We start from the raw sequence: 15,946 nt of genomic DNA, 5'->3' as shown, positions 1-15,946 counted from the left end.
AGTGAGTGGGAGACTGGATTGTGGCTGAGCTCAGGTGCAGAAGATGGGGCAGATAGCATCATCTCTGACTACTTCATCCTTTGCTCCTTCTCACACTCAGACGCTCCCTTGCAGCAGAGTCCCTTGCCAGAGAGAAGGCTGGCAAGCTGGGGTTTAAACAAGTAATGCCAAGCTGTAATTCCCTACTTGAGATTGCCTGTTCATTAGAGAAGCAACAGATTGTATGCTCAGTGTATTCCTCTATTACTAGATTCAGTTGTTCTCTATTAGTGTCCTCCTCCTCCATCCCCAACACTAGGGCTTGAACTCAGGGCCCCCACCATCACTGGGCTTTGTCTGCTCAAGGTTGGTTCTCTACCACTTGAGCCACACCTTCCATATTTTTGCTAGTTAAATGGAGATAACAATGTCATCAGTGTTTCTGTCCAGGCTGCTTTGAACCATGATCCTCTGTCTCTTGAGTAGCTAAGATGACAGGCGTGAGCCATCGGCATTCAGTTCAGTGGTGGTTTACATTTTTAGGCCTGTATGCTCTTGCTTGGATGTAGCTTGTCCCTGCTCAAACTCATATGGAAACAAATCTGCTAGTGTAATGGTACTGAGAGGTGATGGAATCACTAAGAGGTGACCATGGCACGGGACAGAACCCTCAAGGATGCATTAGTGTGGTTCTCCAGGGGCAGGATTTCCTTGAGAGTTCTCTCCAGAGTAGGTTGTTCCAGTAATACTTTCTACCCCCGCACCCCACCTCATATATCCCCTTGCCCTTCTGTCTCCTGACATAAGTTGAAGCAGTCCAAAGACCTCACCAGAAGACCAGGTTGTTCTTTTGGACTTCTTAGCCTCCAGTACCATGAGCCAAAACAAGACCCAATCTTGCGTATCCTGTTATTGCAATAGAAACGGGGCTAAGACACTATGAAAACCTGGCTCACCTCCCCTTCCTTACCTTCTCTTTTCAACACAGAGTTAATTTTCCTTCTAGTAGTTCCAGAACCTGAAATACTTGGGAGTATTCTACCTAGCAGAAGCTTCAGCCTCCAGTTCCTGAGCTGGGTGGCCCTGTGGTCCCTCTTCATGGAGGGTCACTGCCAGCTTAGATGCAGCAGCTGTGTGTGTTCTACCCGTCCACTGAAGTGAGACACAAAAGACAATGCAGATGAAGAATTCGATCTGCAGACCCACTTGGGCAGAAGAAAAAAAAACTGCTCTATTGATGGATTGATGTAGGTGAACAGCTGTGGAGGGCACTTGACATAAAGATGTGAGCACTGGACCCCAAGACAGGCCCGTGTCTTCATCCGGCCCTGCTGGCTATCTAGGGTTAGGCGTTTTTTTACCTCTCTGGGCTGACTTTTCATGTGGGAAAGATTACCTTTTAAGGGGTTGTCATAGGTTTAACATCATAAATCTATGATTTCTTCCTCTTCTGAGTACATTTGGTACTAGGGGAAGTTGACAGTGCCTTTACTTCATTCTCACTTAAGTCCAAAGTATGAGAATTAACAGCCCCATTATGCAGATGAGGAAACTGAGGCAGGCGTCTCACTGTCCCTTGCCTTGTGAGTGAGAGGCAGGGACAGAATCTGAGATGGGGTTGTAAGATTTCACTCCACCTCCACCGCTACTTATTTGTGTACCACTACTGTGGCTTGAACTTAGTGTTCTGGGCATTATCCTTTAGCTTTGTTGCTCAAGACTGGCACTCTACCACTTGAGCCATACTTCCATTTCTGGCTTTTTTTTTTTTGGATACTTCATTGAGGATAAGAGTCTCATGGACTTCCCTGCCCAGGTTGGCTTTGAACTGTTATCCTCAGATCTCAGCCTCCTGAGTAGCTAGGTTTGAGCCACCAATGCCTGGCTCCATTTGTCATTTTATGTGATCTCTTCACTAATTCCAACACGGCTTTCAACCTTTATGCCTCTTCCTAAACATAACTGAGAGAAGGCCTCCAGTGTCCTGGAGACTGAATGTGAAGAGTCCTATATTGAAAATACCCTGGATATGAATAACTTTATGTTCGTATTTTCTCAGGAGTTCAAGCCTCGCCTCTTTTAGTAGATGTATCACCATCAATGTGGAGCACATCCTTTGGAATGAGTAAAGCTCTGGCCTCTTCATTCTTGTCCCTAATTCCAAAGCCTCTAGTCTCACATACTTTCCCTTGTGCAAAAGGAAGGCAGCGGCAGATCTGACTAGTACTTACAAAAATAGAGATCTCTTACACAAGACCCACGGATGGAGGTAGCAGTCCCAGAGAGAGAATTATAATCTAGTGGCATTTATTAGATACTCTTCTGGAGACAAGGGCTGCAAAGCAAAGTCTATGCCAAAGAGAAAGCCCATGTGATCCAAGCCACTGCCTCAGATTTTGAGACGGAGCCTTTTGTCCTTCCCTCCCCCGACGGGAACAGCAAAGATCAACAGTCCCCCTCAGCAGAGACACACAGTCCCCATGCTGCCAGCGACAACTGGGATGGTGTGAAATCTTTTTGCTGCTTTTCTTGACTTCTGACCTTGGGCATAGCTCACATAGGAGCCTCTGGTTTCATAGCTAAATGGTCATAGGACAGAATGTCTTCCAGGCTGCTGGGCAGCTTCTCTGGGGCCTGGACCTCCAGTGGCCCAGCACTTGGTGCCATGGAGACCCATCTGGTAGTCTCCAGGTGAAGCCTGTCTGGACCCTCATTTCTATCCCTGCTGTGGCCCTTACACGCTGCCTGTCCTCTAGCGCCCCCTCTGTCCTTTCTTTGACAACTCAACTTCCGAATCTTCCCCCAATTCCTTCCTTCTCTTTCCTAGGCAATCAGTGATTATTTTCTGTAGGCATTCAGGAGAAACTTGACTTTATGTTCCTGGACAGTGGGTGAAAACTGTAGATAGTCCACAGCTACTTTTATATTGTAGTTTGCTGTACATCTGTGATCGTTGTTGTTCAAGAGGCTGAGATATGAGATCAAGATTCAAAACCAGCCCAGGGAAATCTTACCTAAAAAGGAAATGAAAAGTAAAGGGCTAGGATATGGCTCAAGTGATAGAGCTTGCTTAACAATCCTAAGGCCTGAATCAAAATCCCCGGTACTACAAGAGAAAGAGAGGAAGCGAGGGAAAGGAAAGAGGAAGAGAGAGAGGGAGAGGGACAGAGAGGGGAAGGAGGGAGAGAAGAGAAGAAAGAGATGTCTCTTTAGGGTCTAGTGGGCACAAGACTTTGTGCTATAAAATGTGGTTCGTACTGATTGCAGACTGATTTCCTCTCTGATTGCCCCATCTACTAATTTCCTCTAAATAGTTGTTTTAAAGCCTACTTTATTCATTTTAAATTACCTTGAGTAATTTTCTTTTGTTCTATTTTGTGTTTCTACATGCTTTTTTCATAACCAGGAAATCAGAAAACCATTTTCATACACATTATTTTTTAGAAAGAGCCACCTCAATTATGCAGTTCATGCACTGGAATAAAACGATGTGGTTCTGCCATCTAGTGGCCGTGAGGCAAAAGACAAGACAGTCTGAGGTTGTGGACCTGGGGCCAGAGTCCCTTCCCTGGAAAGAGGGTTTCTTTCAGTTTGCTAGAATCCCTGATGTTCCAGGAGAGGGCAGGCCAGCAGTCTGGTCTTTAATTAGGGACAGGTGAGAGGCATGAATGACTCACTGATGATAACCCTGAGCACCTCAGATAAGGGACTAGGATGGACCCAGGGGGAAGATGCCTGACATCCAGAGGTGCCAGCCACACTCCCGGGTGCCACCCAGGCTTCTGATGAGGGGATGCATAATGACCTAAGACAGAGAAGGATTGGGAAGTGATCCCTGCAGCTCCCAGTTGTATAGGATACAATCAAACTCCTGCGTTCAGGCCACCCCAAGGGGTTCCACTTCAGCAACCTAAAAGATCCTGGTTAGAACTCTTGGAGGTTAAAGTGAAGGGTGTAGTACGGGCCAAGGGGCTGCGTGTGACACGGGACCCTTCTTCTCTCTGCTTTGACCACACTAAATGCATTACCTCTAGTGGTATACAGACAGGCCCAGGTGCCATTTCCTCATCCCCTCTTCTTCAGTCTCTCCTTCTACCTGGACACAAAACCCAGTTGTTCCTACTTCCAAAGTCCTACTTTATCAAACCCATCATCACCTGGGAGGGCAGCCCCAGCTGGCGGCCCTTCCCGGTAAGGACTTCTGCAGTCCTTAGGGGTGATTCCGAATGGCCTCCATCACCTGTCCACTTCTGCCTTTCTTTTCTCTCACATAAATGCTAGTGGTTCATTGCTGCCCACCCCCCCCCCCAACACAGAGCCTGGGAGTTGAGGCTGACAGCTCCCTTTGAAAAGCAAATGGAGAGGATTGGAATCCCAGCTCAGCCACTAATCAATCACAGTCCCTACTCAGTGTAAAGGACTTTACCCACTCCTGCTTACTCAAGGACTATCCAATGAATAAAAGAAACAATGAATTGCTGATCAAAAAATGGCATCTCAAGTGACTGACTTTAAAGCTGGTGGTACTTCAGCAGATGAAAAACTTTTGAGTAAAAACGAAAAAAGAAGGAAAGTCTAAATTTTAAGGCTAAGCCACAAATCCTAATGGAATTATATTTAAATTGCCTTCCTCCTGGCAGGTGATTAATGTATTATTGAATTCAATTACAGCATCAGAAGCTTAAAGAAGTTAGAGAAAATAAACAATATTTTACAACCTAGAAGGATAAAATCTTTAACTGGCATTCATTACAGCTCAATACTGTTTAATAATTCATCAATCTTGCCTTACATATCATGCAACTAAACTAAGAGCTTCAGAAAATGACATTTAGTTTAATTTTTTTTGTAAGGATACTGCGTCCTTATTTTGATAACATGAAATCTGATGTCAACACCAGTCCTGCTAGAGGAAAGGTAGAGTGAGCCAGGACACTCATGAGCCAAGTGTATTTACCTTCCTGCAAACAGAGTTTCCAAAGGCAGGGGCATACATGAGCCTCATTAGGCAAACTAGGGCTTAGGGCTGTGGTCTTCAAGCAAGGCTCTCCAAGATTCCCAAAGGCTGCATACAACCAACAGTCTCAAAGGAACAAATAAATGGTTAGATCCCTAGCTTCCATTTGTGTGTTTTTGTCTTAAAAGTGCTTCTGAGACCCCACTTCCCATTCACTTTCTCTTTCTCAACTGAATGAAAGGAAAGCAGACTCACCTACCAGATCTTCACCTACATCATCTACCAAAAAGTCAAGTAAACTGCCATATTTGTAAGGTTCTTGGGATCAGAGACTGTGGTAACTCTTCCAGGTAGACAACAGTCTGAGGAGAGTGAGGTCTGGTGTTAGAAATAGGCGGGGTGGGGGGTAGGGGGTGAGGTGTACTTGCAATTCCAAATCCAGTTAAATACTGAAAAGTATTGAATATACAGAGATCCAGGCCTTGTAGGATGAATGAGGATGACAGATTTCATTTAATGGACTTGTTTCCTTTTTCCCTTGATAGTTCTAGAAGATTTTTTTTTGGGGGGTCCGGTTGTGGGGCCTGAACTCTGGGCCTGGGCGCTGTCCCTCAGCTCTTCAGCTCAAGGCTAGTGCTCTACCACTGGAGCCACAGCGCCACTTCCAGCTTTTTTTCTTTTTGTTTACGTGGTGCTGAGGAATTGAACCCAGGGCCTCATGCATGCAAGGCAAGCGCTCTACCACTGAGCCACCTTCCCAGCCCCAGTTCTAGAAGATTTTATCCCTGTAGTGCTAGAGTTCTGTGAGAGCAATCAACAATAGGGCTGGATTTGGTATTCTTTCTTTCCCCAGGTCCTCCTTCCCTCCCTCCCATCGTTCCTTCCATCTATCCATCCGTCCATCCATCCAAGAACTAGATTTTAGAATTGTGAAACATGATGATTGTCGCAAGACACCTAATAAGACATTTATTGAAGTTGAAAATGGTACGAGACCTTTCGACAGGAACCAAGTCTGGTGGGGGATGGGAGTAACCTATCTGGCAAGCTGACTTTGCCAAATACATAATACAGCAGTTCCCATAAATGTATGCCCTACAGTGGCAGCTGCAAGATTTTGATATACAAATTAAGAATGACTCATGCTTCTTTAATGATCTTTTGGGGGGGAATAGTTTAAGTTACACCTGTTTGCCTCTAAGTAAAAGGAGAACAGGCAACAATTTGAGAGGGGTGGGGATTTTGGTACTGTCTTTTCCGGGTACTTTCCAGAAACTAAAACAAAACAATACAAAATTCCAAAGGTCGAACAACACTCCTTTTGCAATTCAGGTACTACCTTTTTATTTTTTTCAATGTCAGTGTCAGGGCTTAAAACTCAGGGCCTGGGCCCTTTCCCTTAGTTTTTTCCCTCAAGGCTGGTGCTCTACCACTTGAGTCATACCTCCACTTGTGGTCTTTTGCATCTCATATACTTTTCTGTCCAGACTGGCTTTGAAGCAGAATCCTCAGATCTTAGCCTTCTGAGTAGCTAAGGATTACACTGTGAGTCATGGGTGCCTGGAAAGTTCCAAATCTTTACTTTCAACTTCATGGAAGAAGCACTTAACTGAGTTGTCGTTTGTGGCACAGAGCTCAGAAAAACTTCAAGACTTAAGTGATATTACCATAACAAAATTCCTACCATCCCATAAGTGTTTCTGTGCCTTTATATTTTTCAGTGCTTTTGTCTCTAAACACAAAAAGTAGGGAAAAGAAACAATATTTTTAACTTTTTCTTATTCCAGCAATCAGGGTTATTTGTTCAATTATTGGGAAACTTTTTGAAAACCCACCCAATGGAATTGTTTCTACTTAAGAATTATTTTGATGAGTAATGAATTTCATAATTCTAATTTCATAATTCTATATTTGCTTAGATCAACTATGAATTAATAATAACTGAAATAGAAACTTTGTCTAAGAAGTTTCTTATAACATTATTGATATCTGAAAGAATGCCTTCATATATATTCATAGTTGTATAATGAAGTGAACAATAAACCCAACTAAATCTATTGTATCAGAATAAACTGTAAGGGGGTATAAAATGGGAAGAAAAAACAGTTTATGGATGTAAAAATCATGGAAATTCTTGTTGTTAGTTAGATGCCAAGACTAATCCCTGTAATTCTGGCTATTCAGAAGGCTGAGATCTAAGGATCATAGTTTGAAGCTCATCCAGATTGACAAATCCATGAGACTCTTAGCTCCAATTAGCTAGCAAAAGGGTAAGGTGTGACTCAAGTGGCAGAGCACCAGCCTTGATCAAAAAAAGCTAAGTGAAGACATGAGACATCAGAGTTCAAATCCCCCTCTAAAAAAATCTGGTTGTTCATTAAAAGCTTTCATGTCTTTTTTAAAATTGTTAGTATAAGATGATATATAGAAGGATTACAGTTTCATAAGTCAGGTAATGTCATGGCTTTTTTTAATGGGTAATGGATTTCCATCACTGGATATATTTAAAGAAATGAGTTTTAAATGTCAGTGTTTACAACACAGCATTCCTTTATATTGTTTCTGATTTTACTAAACTTCTTGAAATGATTGCCAAATAATAACTTTCTCTTTCACTGAGAAGCCATTTACTTAACCTAAATACTCACAAAAGAATGGGAAAAAATGAAAATATTATTATATTATTTGAAAGTATCTTTAAAAATTCTGATGCCACTATGCATGTAACTATACAAGGCTGGGCTTAGTTCTACGTCAAGAAATTGGAGGCCTGTGCTCTAAGAAACTTGGCTCTACATGGTGTGGTATCAGCCTGAACCAATTTACCTCTTGGTTTGTGAACATGCCCAGGAGTTAGAGCTACATTTTTGGGTCATTTCATTGGATATTCTTGACCCTCAATGGCAACCAATTGAATTCAAGTTCCATGTGTTAGAATCCCTCCCCCTATTCCAAATCTTGTCTGTGAAAACATGGCCCCAGGGTTTCTTCTCTTTTGCATGGGAGGGGGGAATGTTTGCAGGGAACTAGACTGCCTCTTGCTATCAACTCTTCCTCTCTGAAGCACTGCTAGGGAGCACTCTCCAATCTCTACTTTTATTTACTGCTGTGTCTCTCCTGGGTGGGCATGTCTGAGGATGGACAGTGGTGCCTTCTTACCTGTGGGGCACAAGATCCCAGACTCCAATGGCTGTCTGAAAGCCCATCTATGATCTGACCTCATGCCTTTCCATTGCAACAAAGCAATTATCACACACACACACACACACACACACACACACACACACACACACACACACACACACACGGAGGACAAGCTTAGGGAGGGTGAGATTGTGACAGCACACCTAGCAAAAATTGTTTCCTCTTCTTCCCAATTTCACAGATAGATGATCTGTTCTTATACCGGAGCACAAGATTTTTCTCTATCTTCATTAGTTTCTCATTTAAAGAAGTATTGCATGACTTCTCTAGCCTTATCATTTTACACTTTGGGGCCATAATTACATAAGGTACAGGTGACCTGGGCATAAGCTTTGCCATACCTGGACAGATGCTGCCATAAACTGAGACAGCTAGTAATGAACTTAGACAGACAATGCTTCACATCCTGGATGGGACAAAGCCAGATGGTCAAAGAGTTCATCATACTCCTCAGAATCATCTGCGGTTCAAAACCTATGAATTATTTCTAGAATTTTCCATGTAATATTTTTAAGTCATAGTAGCCCATGGGTAACTGGAAACTCAAAAAGCAAAACTGTGGATAAAGAGAGGGCTGGGACTATTGTATGGTGAAGTCTAATGCTTCTGACCCAGGGATGACTACTGCTTCCTGTCAGGAAACTCATTCACTGCCCAGCCATGGCTGGTCAAGGTTAAGGGGAGGTACAAGGTTCCTCTATACCTCTGTAGCCCTCTTCTTTTTAAATAGAAAGGATGAATCCTTACATGAAATGTGATGCTGGTGCTGTTTAAAGTCTGATCTCAGCTCTTTGATTTTTTTGACAGTCATCAGCAAGCTATTAAGCCTCTTAACACTTCTGTTTCCCTCCAAGTCAAATCTTGATAACAAGAGAGCCATGTCCTGGGATTATGTGGACAAAATATAGTAATTCCAAGCTGGCATATCGAAGTTTAATAAATGAAGCCATAATAATTATTAAATGTAAAATTGTGAATGTTTTTTTAAACTCAGGCCCACATTCTCTCAGCTTTTTTACTCAAGGCTAGCACTCTACCACTTGAACCATATCTCCACTTCTGTTTTGTTGCTGATTAATTGAAGATAAGGACCTTTCACATACCTGTGCCCTAGCTGGCTTTCAAACCTCAATCCTCAGAGCTCGGCCTAAGTAGCTAGGATTACAGGCTTGGACTATAAAATCGGGAACTGTAGAAGTGAACTCTGAAGAGCTAAAGTAACTCCATTTTAAGATCAAGCCCCCTGAGCTGTGCTGCCCTCAGAGTAAACCCCCAAGGAAAGCTGTGCTGCCAAAGAGAAAAATAATTCTCGGAAAAACCGCAGGTTGCCACCAACCCTGTCCACCCTTAAGGAACAGAACAGTTGCCCACTGTTCCATCAGAAAAAGGGAAGTGCAGTCAGGGTGGACTTAAACCCCATGAACTTATGAACTTGCTTGTGTGAAAACCCCCTGAACTTGTGAATTTGTTTAATACTATAAAAGCTATGCTAATTTTGTGCTCAGGACCTCTTAGCGTCACCGGTTACTGAGTGCGCAGAGGACCAAGCTCGAGCTTGCAATAAACGACTCTTTGCTGTTTGCATTGATCGTGGTCTCTGGTGGTCTGTGAGGGGGCATCCCAAACCAGTTACTGCAGACTCCAGAAAGGGAAAGGTGGGAGCCAGTTGACAAGAGATGCTGTTGTCATCATACACCTGTGAGATGTGTCTGAAGGTGTAGGTGGAAGCTGGTCATCCTAACACCTCTTTATTCTGCATTCTAGCCAAGCTTAGTCCCAAGTGGTGGCAGCAGGCCCCAGCTTTGCTCTGCTAGTCATCTCTGATGAAAATAGCCCTCATTCCTGGAAACTGTCCCTGGACACACAGCTTATGGGCAGAAGATCCACACAGTATGGTTCCCCCACTCCTCAGCTTGTCCTAGAGCCCAGAGGACGTACACTGGGAATCCAGTGCAGTCATTTTTCAGCTGGCAAGGTCCTGTAGAGGCCTCCATCCCCCAATGCTGCCTTTTCAGGGGTGAGTGGAGACGACAGAGGTGTGGCAGGCTGAGATCGACATCGGAAGTAAACTTACCTTAACAGTTTTGCTACAAATGAGGACCGGTCTGGCTTTGCATCAACTGCATCTGGACTCACAGAATCCCCGGCTGCCTGTTTCTCCATGTGGTCCTGGTCATCTGCCATCTAAGAAGGAAAAGCAAACCACAAAGATGGAATTCAGTGGCACTGCTGGCTTCGTGATGCTTTTAAATGCTATTAACATATCAACATGGATAAGCCTTCTGTATTTAAGTTCTAGAGTTTCTACCCCACTAATATATTTAAATATGTGAGAGCCAAACATAACCTCATGCCAGAGAATGAGTATCCATGTAGCAGTGCAGAAAGCAAAGGCTTCATGGAGCTTCTAACTCAGCACCCACAAATCTGTGAAATGTGCAGTGTGTGTATTAGGCTCTGGAAGCTCTGTCAAAGTAACAACCAGAAAGTTCTCCCTAAATCCTTGGATGTCATCCCTGGCTTGAGTGGCTCAAACATAACTCGAAAGGAGTAGCAAGCTTTCACTGAGCACTCTTTCTGTTTCAGTTGACTTTAGAAATGGTTCCTCTAAAATGGACTGCCATTACAGGATTTTCCTGCTCAGGAACCTTCAGCAGGTTCTCATTATCTGTAGGTTCCTGAAAGAAAAGTTGTCGCAAACTGTGGCCCATCACCTTTTTTTTGGTGACTAAGGTTCTACTGGAACACAACCAGGGCCATTCATGTAACTTCATCGAAGTCCATGTCTTCTCTAAAAGCAGGGTGAAGTATTAAGGGCACAGTCAAGAATATTTACAACCTGGCTGTTGTCCATTTCCAACCTAGCCCTCAATTCATCTTGTGTACTGGCACAGTGAAAAACACTTGGCTTCTGCAAAATGTAAATTCATCTTATATGGTAGAAACATTGGGCTCACAGGGGTATTTACTGAATGAGTATTAACTAAGTAAAAGGCTAGGAAAAGTGAATATTCAAATAGGACAGAATTTAGCTGAACATGATTCAGCTGGCCCAAAGAGAGCTAATATTCAAATCATTTCTTACAAACTAAAACCTGTTTCTTTCCTCGTGCAGGAGTCAGGAATCTTCTTTCAGCAGCAAAGTGAAATCGCTCCAATTTCTACCTAAGAGACATCTCTCAGAAGCCACAGATGAAAAGGTGTAGTTCTGTACACACGCTAGGGTTTCAAAGAGGATAGAAAATAAGGCATCTGTGTGTGTGTGTGTGTGCGCACACGCGTGTGCACCAGTACTGGTATTTGAACTCAGGGCCTCACATTCTTTTCTTAGCTTTATTTCTTCCAGTTAGTACTCTACCATTTGAGCCACACCTCCACTTCTGGCTTTTTGCTGGTTAAGTGGTGATAAGAATCTCTCTTGAAAGCTCGTTTTGGACATGACAACTTATACTTCTCGTTGTTGCATCAGGTCCACCTGTATCCTTAAACAACTGTTTTTTCCCCATCTCCTCCACAAGTTATACTGACATCAAATATAGTGAAAACAGGGGTTATACTGTGGGGGAGGGACATACAAAGCAACAAAGAGATAGTCTTATAAATGCGTTAGAAATACATGCATGAAAGAAAAAACATTAAAATACATGTCTCGGTCCAGGGGGGGGGGAAGGGGGGGGGGAGAAGAAGGGTTGGGATTGGGGGGGGGGGGGAGGCTGGGAAGGGATGTGAAGGGTAAACCAAAGGAGGAGGCTGCAATGCTTGGTACGAAATGTACACATTATCCTGCCCATGTAATTGTAACCCCTCTGTATAGTATGTTCACAAATAAAAAATAAATAAATTAATTAAAAAAAAAAAAGAATCTCTCTTGACTTGCCTGCCTGGACTGCCTTCAAACAGTGATCTTCAGAGCTAAGCCTCTTCCCAAATAGCTAGGATTACCATCGTGAGCCACCTGAGTCCAGCTAAGAAGGCATCTATTTTACAGAACATCTTGAGCCCCACAGCACAAGTCGTGAGTTTTGGAAGTATAGAAGCAGGAATCTAGCTCAGAAAAGCTTGTCTGTGAAAGCAAGTCCATGGACTTGTAGCCATTCCAGCTCACCTAAGGGAGAGGCAGGCACTGGCAAGAGAATCAAAAAGGAAGAGGGGCCAGAGGCCACATCTCCACAGTGGCTATGAGAAGTCACAGGGTCATCTCGTTTCTGTATATCACAAACCCCTCTTGTTGCCACCACCAACGTATTCTAACTGGGAGGAAGATCTTTTTTTCATATTAGGCCCCAAAATGTTTTCCCCCCACAAACTACAGATAACCCCATCTATGGAGAAGTATAAGACCAGGCATGCAGACCACCCACCCATAGCCATTTTCCTTCTATCTCCTTCAAAGAGACTGCCTTACCTTTCAAAGAGGATTGCAATCAGCTAACCATTTACTTGAGTATTTTCTAAAGTACAAGTATTACAAAATCTACCAGAAAAAAAGAAAGACTCTAACTTCAATTAGCAGCAAATCTTGGCCCTTCTTGCTAAAATTAATGTAGGATGTGTGATGATAAAAACAAAGTGATCACTAAAGACACACAGGATGTGTATGTATCACAGCAGAAGAGAAGGTTCCGGCCTTCATCATGCCATAGAACACTGGCCACAAAAACAACACTGGGAGAGGAAAATGGAGGAGTGATAGTCGAAGGGGTCAAAATTTCAGTTATAAATACATTCTGGAGATCTTCTTAATAGCACATGCCTATGGCTAGCATACTGTATATTAACACTTAACTATGTTAAATGTTCTTCCCTACTCCCCAATAATAATAAAGAGAACCATAAGACACTTTAAGAGGTAACAGATATGTGGTAGTGATATTTTACAGGTATATATACATTTATATTTAAGATGTATATATTAAATATGCACAGCTCTCTATATGTCAATTATATCTCTTTTGTATGTATGTGTATATGTGTGTGTGTGTGTACTGGCTCCCAATTGGTTTTTTGCTCAAGACTGGCACTCTATCACTTTAGCCGCATGTCCACCTCTGGCTTTTTACTGGTTAACTGCAGTTTAAGAGTCTCACAGATTTGTCTGCTCATGGCTGGCTTTAAACCATGACCCTCAACTCTGAGCCTCCTGAGTAGCTAGGATGTCAGTGATATCTAAACAGTGTTGTGGGGTTTTGTGTGTGTGTGTGTGTGTGTATGTACATGCACCAGTCCTGGGGCTTGAACTCAAGGTCTGGCAGGTGTCCCTGAGTTTTTCTGCTCAAGGCTAGTACTCTATCACTTGAGCCACAGCTCCACTTCTGGGGTGGTTAATTGGAGATAAGAGTCTAACAATCCTCAGACCCTGAAATCTCAGCCTCCTGAGTAGCTAGGATTACAAGTGGGAGCCACTGGAGCCCAGTTGTTTTTTTTTTTTTAGGAGAACTTCAAGCCTAATGGCTCTATGAAAATCAAATGTTTGTTTTTAACATTGTTGGAATATCTTAGAGTTTTGGAAAGTCTTCTTCATTCAATGACTATTTCCCGGAAGTCCAATGCCCCAAGCCTTTGCTAGGGGCCAGGTATACACCTGCAAGCAAAGTAACCTGATCCTGCCATGCTAGGGCACAGATCTTGACAAAATATGGCACAAAAATCAAACTGTAACTATGGGACAAGTACTGGGGGCAACTGATCATGCCATATAGGGGACCTCAAGGAGCCCCAAAGTAATCAAAGTTTTCAGAAATGAAACACCTTCCCTGAGATCTGGAAGGGGAAACAGAGAGGGTATGAGGCAGGTAGAGCAATGTGTAGTCATCAAACATCTGAATGTCCCATTGAAGAAAGGTCAACTTAAAGACCCCATCTGCACTTACTGAGATATAAAATTAGGCTGATTTTTATGGCTCAGTGGTGGGAGGCTTTCTCTCCATAAATCAACCATGAGGACTTCTGTCTGAGGGAAACAGAATCTGTCTGGGTTAATGCTGCATGCTCTTTGGGGTGGCAGGAAGCCTTCCTATAACCACCTAAGTCAGTGGTAGTGAACTTGACTCCTAAATCTGTTAAGCTAACCATTCACTTACTTCCTTATTCCTACTGGGCTGTGCTTGATGTTTTCAAACATCCAAGGGGCCCAGGGTGGTAACTAGTAAAAGTGTCTGACCTGTAAGGTCACTGCATCCTGGTCAGAACTTGAATTTGACTCTTAATTTCATCCTCACCATCCTGCCAAGAAAACCAGGTATGCTCTGGTGGCTCACACCTTTAATCATAGCTATTCAGGAAGATGAGATCCAGAGGTTAAAGGGAAGACTGGACAGAATGTGTGGCTCAAGTGGGGGAGCATTAGCCATGACCAAGCAAGCTGAAAGCTAACTGAAAGCACAAATCCCTGAGTTCAAGCCCCAATACCAACACCCTTCTCCCCTCTCCCTCCCCCCACCCACGGATCAAATAAACATGAAGCAGGAGAAAAGTCCTGGAGCCAGCCATCTAAGTATCTAAATTCAGCTGTATCTGGAACATGGCTCAAGTAGTAGAGAATCTGCTAAGCAAACACAAAATCCTGAACTAAGACCTGAGTTCTACCAAAAAATGTAAACATCTTTTGTAAAGATTAAAAGTGACTAGTGCTTATTTGTAAACATACTTAATAGACTTCCACAGTTGAGTTACAGTGCTTGGTAGGAAATCACTTCCCAGCTATTGTCTGAACTTGTTTTTCTTTATTCAGGGGAAACACACTGACATCACAAATCTACACCTCACTTCTTGCCCAAATAAAGACATATATTCTTTTTTCTCAAAGAGAAAAAAAAGTTCTGATAACCTCTGCCCAACCTTGTAGTCCCTGGTAGGGGAAAGGGGGCTGGACACACAGGAGGTTCATGGCACCATCAGGACACTTTACCTATCTCCCGGAATAAACTTCAATTTCTTGGAAGAGCTGAAGTAACCATCTGCCTCCAAACCACAGTTCACAGGTGCTTGTCCAAGGTGGACTGTAAACCCAGGCTGGCAGTCAGGAGGAGGAAACAGCCTGCAAGTATGTGAAGGTCAAGGCTACATCAAGCCGCCCAGTAGTTCAAGGGAAAAGGCCTGGGCGCAACCCACCTGAGAACAATTTTACTTCACCATAAAACCAGGACGCTAAATGGGAGGGTGAAAGGTGGCCAAGTCAGCAGGAGTCAAGAGTCCACAGACCAAGCGTTACCTGCCTGTTTGTCACCTGCCCAAGCTACCTGCAGCAAAGATACAATGAAAGTGGCTCAAGCATACTTAGCCTTAACTTGGCCCTGCCGTGCACCTAGCCAGACCCTCTCCCTTCAGGTATACACCAAGTCAGCCAGGATCACCAACCTCCCCATCTAACACAGACAGAGAGAGACAGAGAGAGACAGACAGAGAGAGAGAGAGAGAGAGAGAGAGAGAGAGAGAGAGAGAGAGAGAGAGAGAGAGGAGCTGGAGGAGAAGGGAGGGGAGAGAGGTAGAGAGAGGGAGGAGGGACGGAGTCCCTTGCTAGTCCGCTTGCTAGACAAGAGATGGTGGGCCGAGAACGGGACGGAATCCTGAGGCCTCGTGGTGGCCCGCAGTACCCAAGGACTCCCCCCCCCACACACACACACTTTCCCGGCCACATTCTGGAAGGTGCGGTGGCCAGGACCCCAGGCCAGGTGCGGGTGGCCAGGACCCCCAGGCCAGGTGAGGGGGTGGCGGCTGGACGGAGCAGCGGGGGAGGGCGCGGAGGGTCCTCTCCTAAGTCGTCTCCGCCGCCGTCGGAGCCGCCGCCGCCGCGGACCGCGGGGACGC

General features: G+C 44.0%; 1 protein-coding gene across 2 annotated transcripts in view; it reads right to left on the bottom strand.

Moving 5' to 3' along the window:
• The window catches only part of Casp7 (caspase 7, apoptosis-related cysteine peptidase), a 30,709-nt gene that overhangs the window by 14,224 nt on the left and 539 nt on the right, over positions 1 to 15,946 (bottom strand). The window contains exons 1-3 of one of the 2 annotated variants that reach the window (XM_013017872.1): positions 15,674 to 15,740; positions 13,361 to 13,365; positions 10,215 to 10,324 (exon numbers count right to left, since the gene is read on the bottom strand). In XM_013017872.1, the coding sequence (XP_012873326.1) occupies positions 10,215 to 10,324 (110 nt within the window). In that variant the 5' untranslated portion in view covers positions 13,361 to 13,365; positions 15,674 to 15,740. Of the gene's footprint in view, positions 1 to 10,214; positions 10,325 to 13,360; positions 13,366 to 15,673; positions 15,741 to 15,946 lie in introns of those variants that run through there. The other variant, XM_013017871.1, reaches the window with a different exon arrangement.

This window comes from Dipodomys ordii, unplaced genomic scaffold, assembly GCF_000151885.1.
Source record: "Dipodomys ordii isolate 6190 unplaced genomic scaffold, Dord_2.0 Scaffold36, whole genome shotgun sequence".
NCBI lineage: Eukaryota > Metazoa > Chordata > Mammalia > Rodentia > Heteromyidae > Dipodomys > Dipodomys ordii.
Note: the sequence above shows the minus strand (reverse complement) of the source record. Positions and strands in the feature narration are given on the sequence as shown.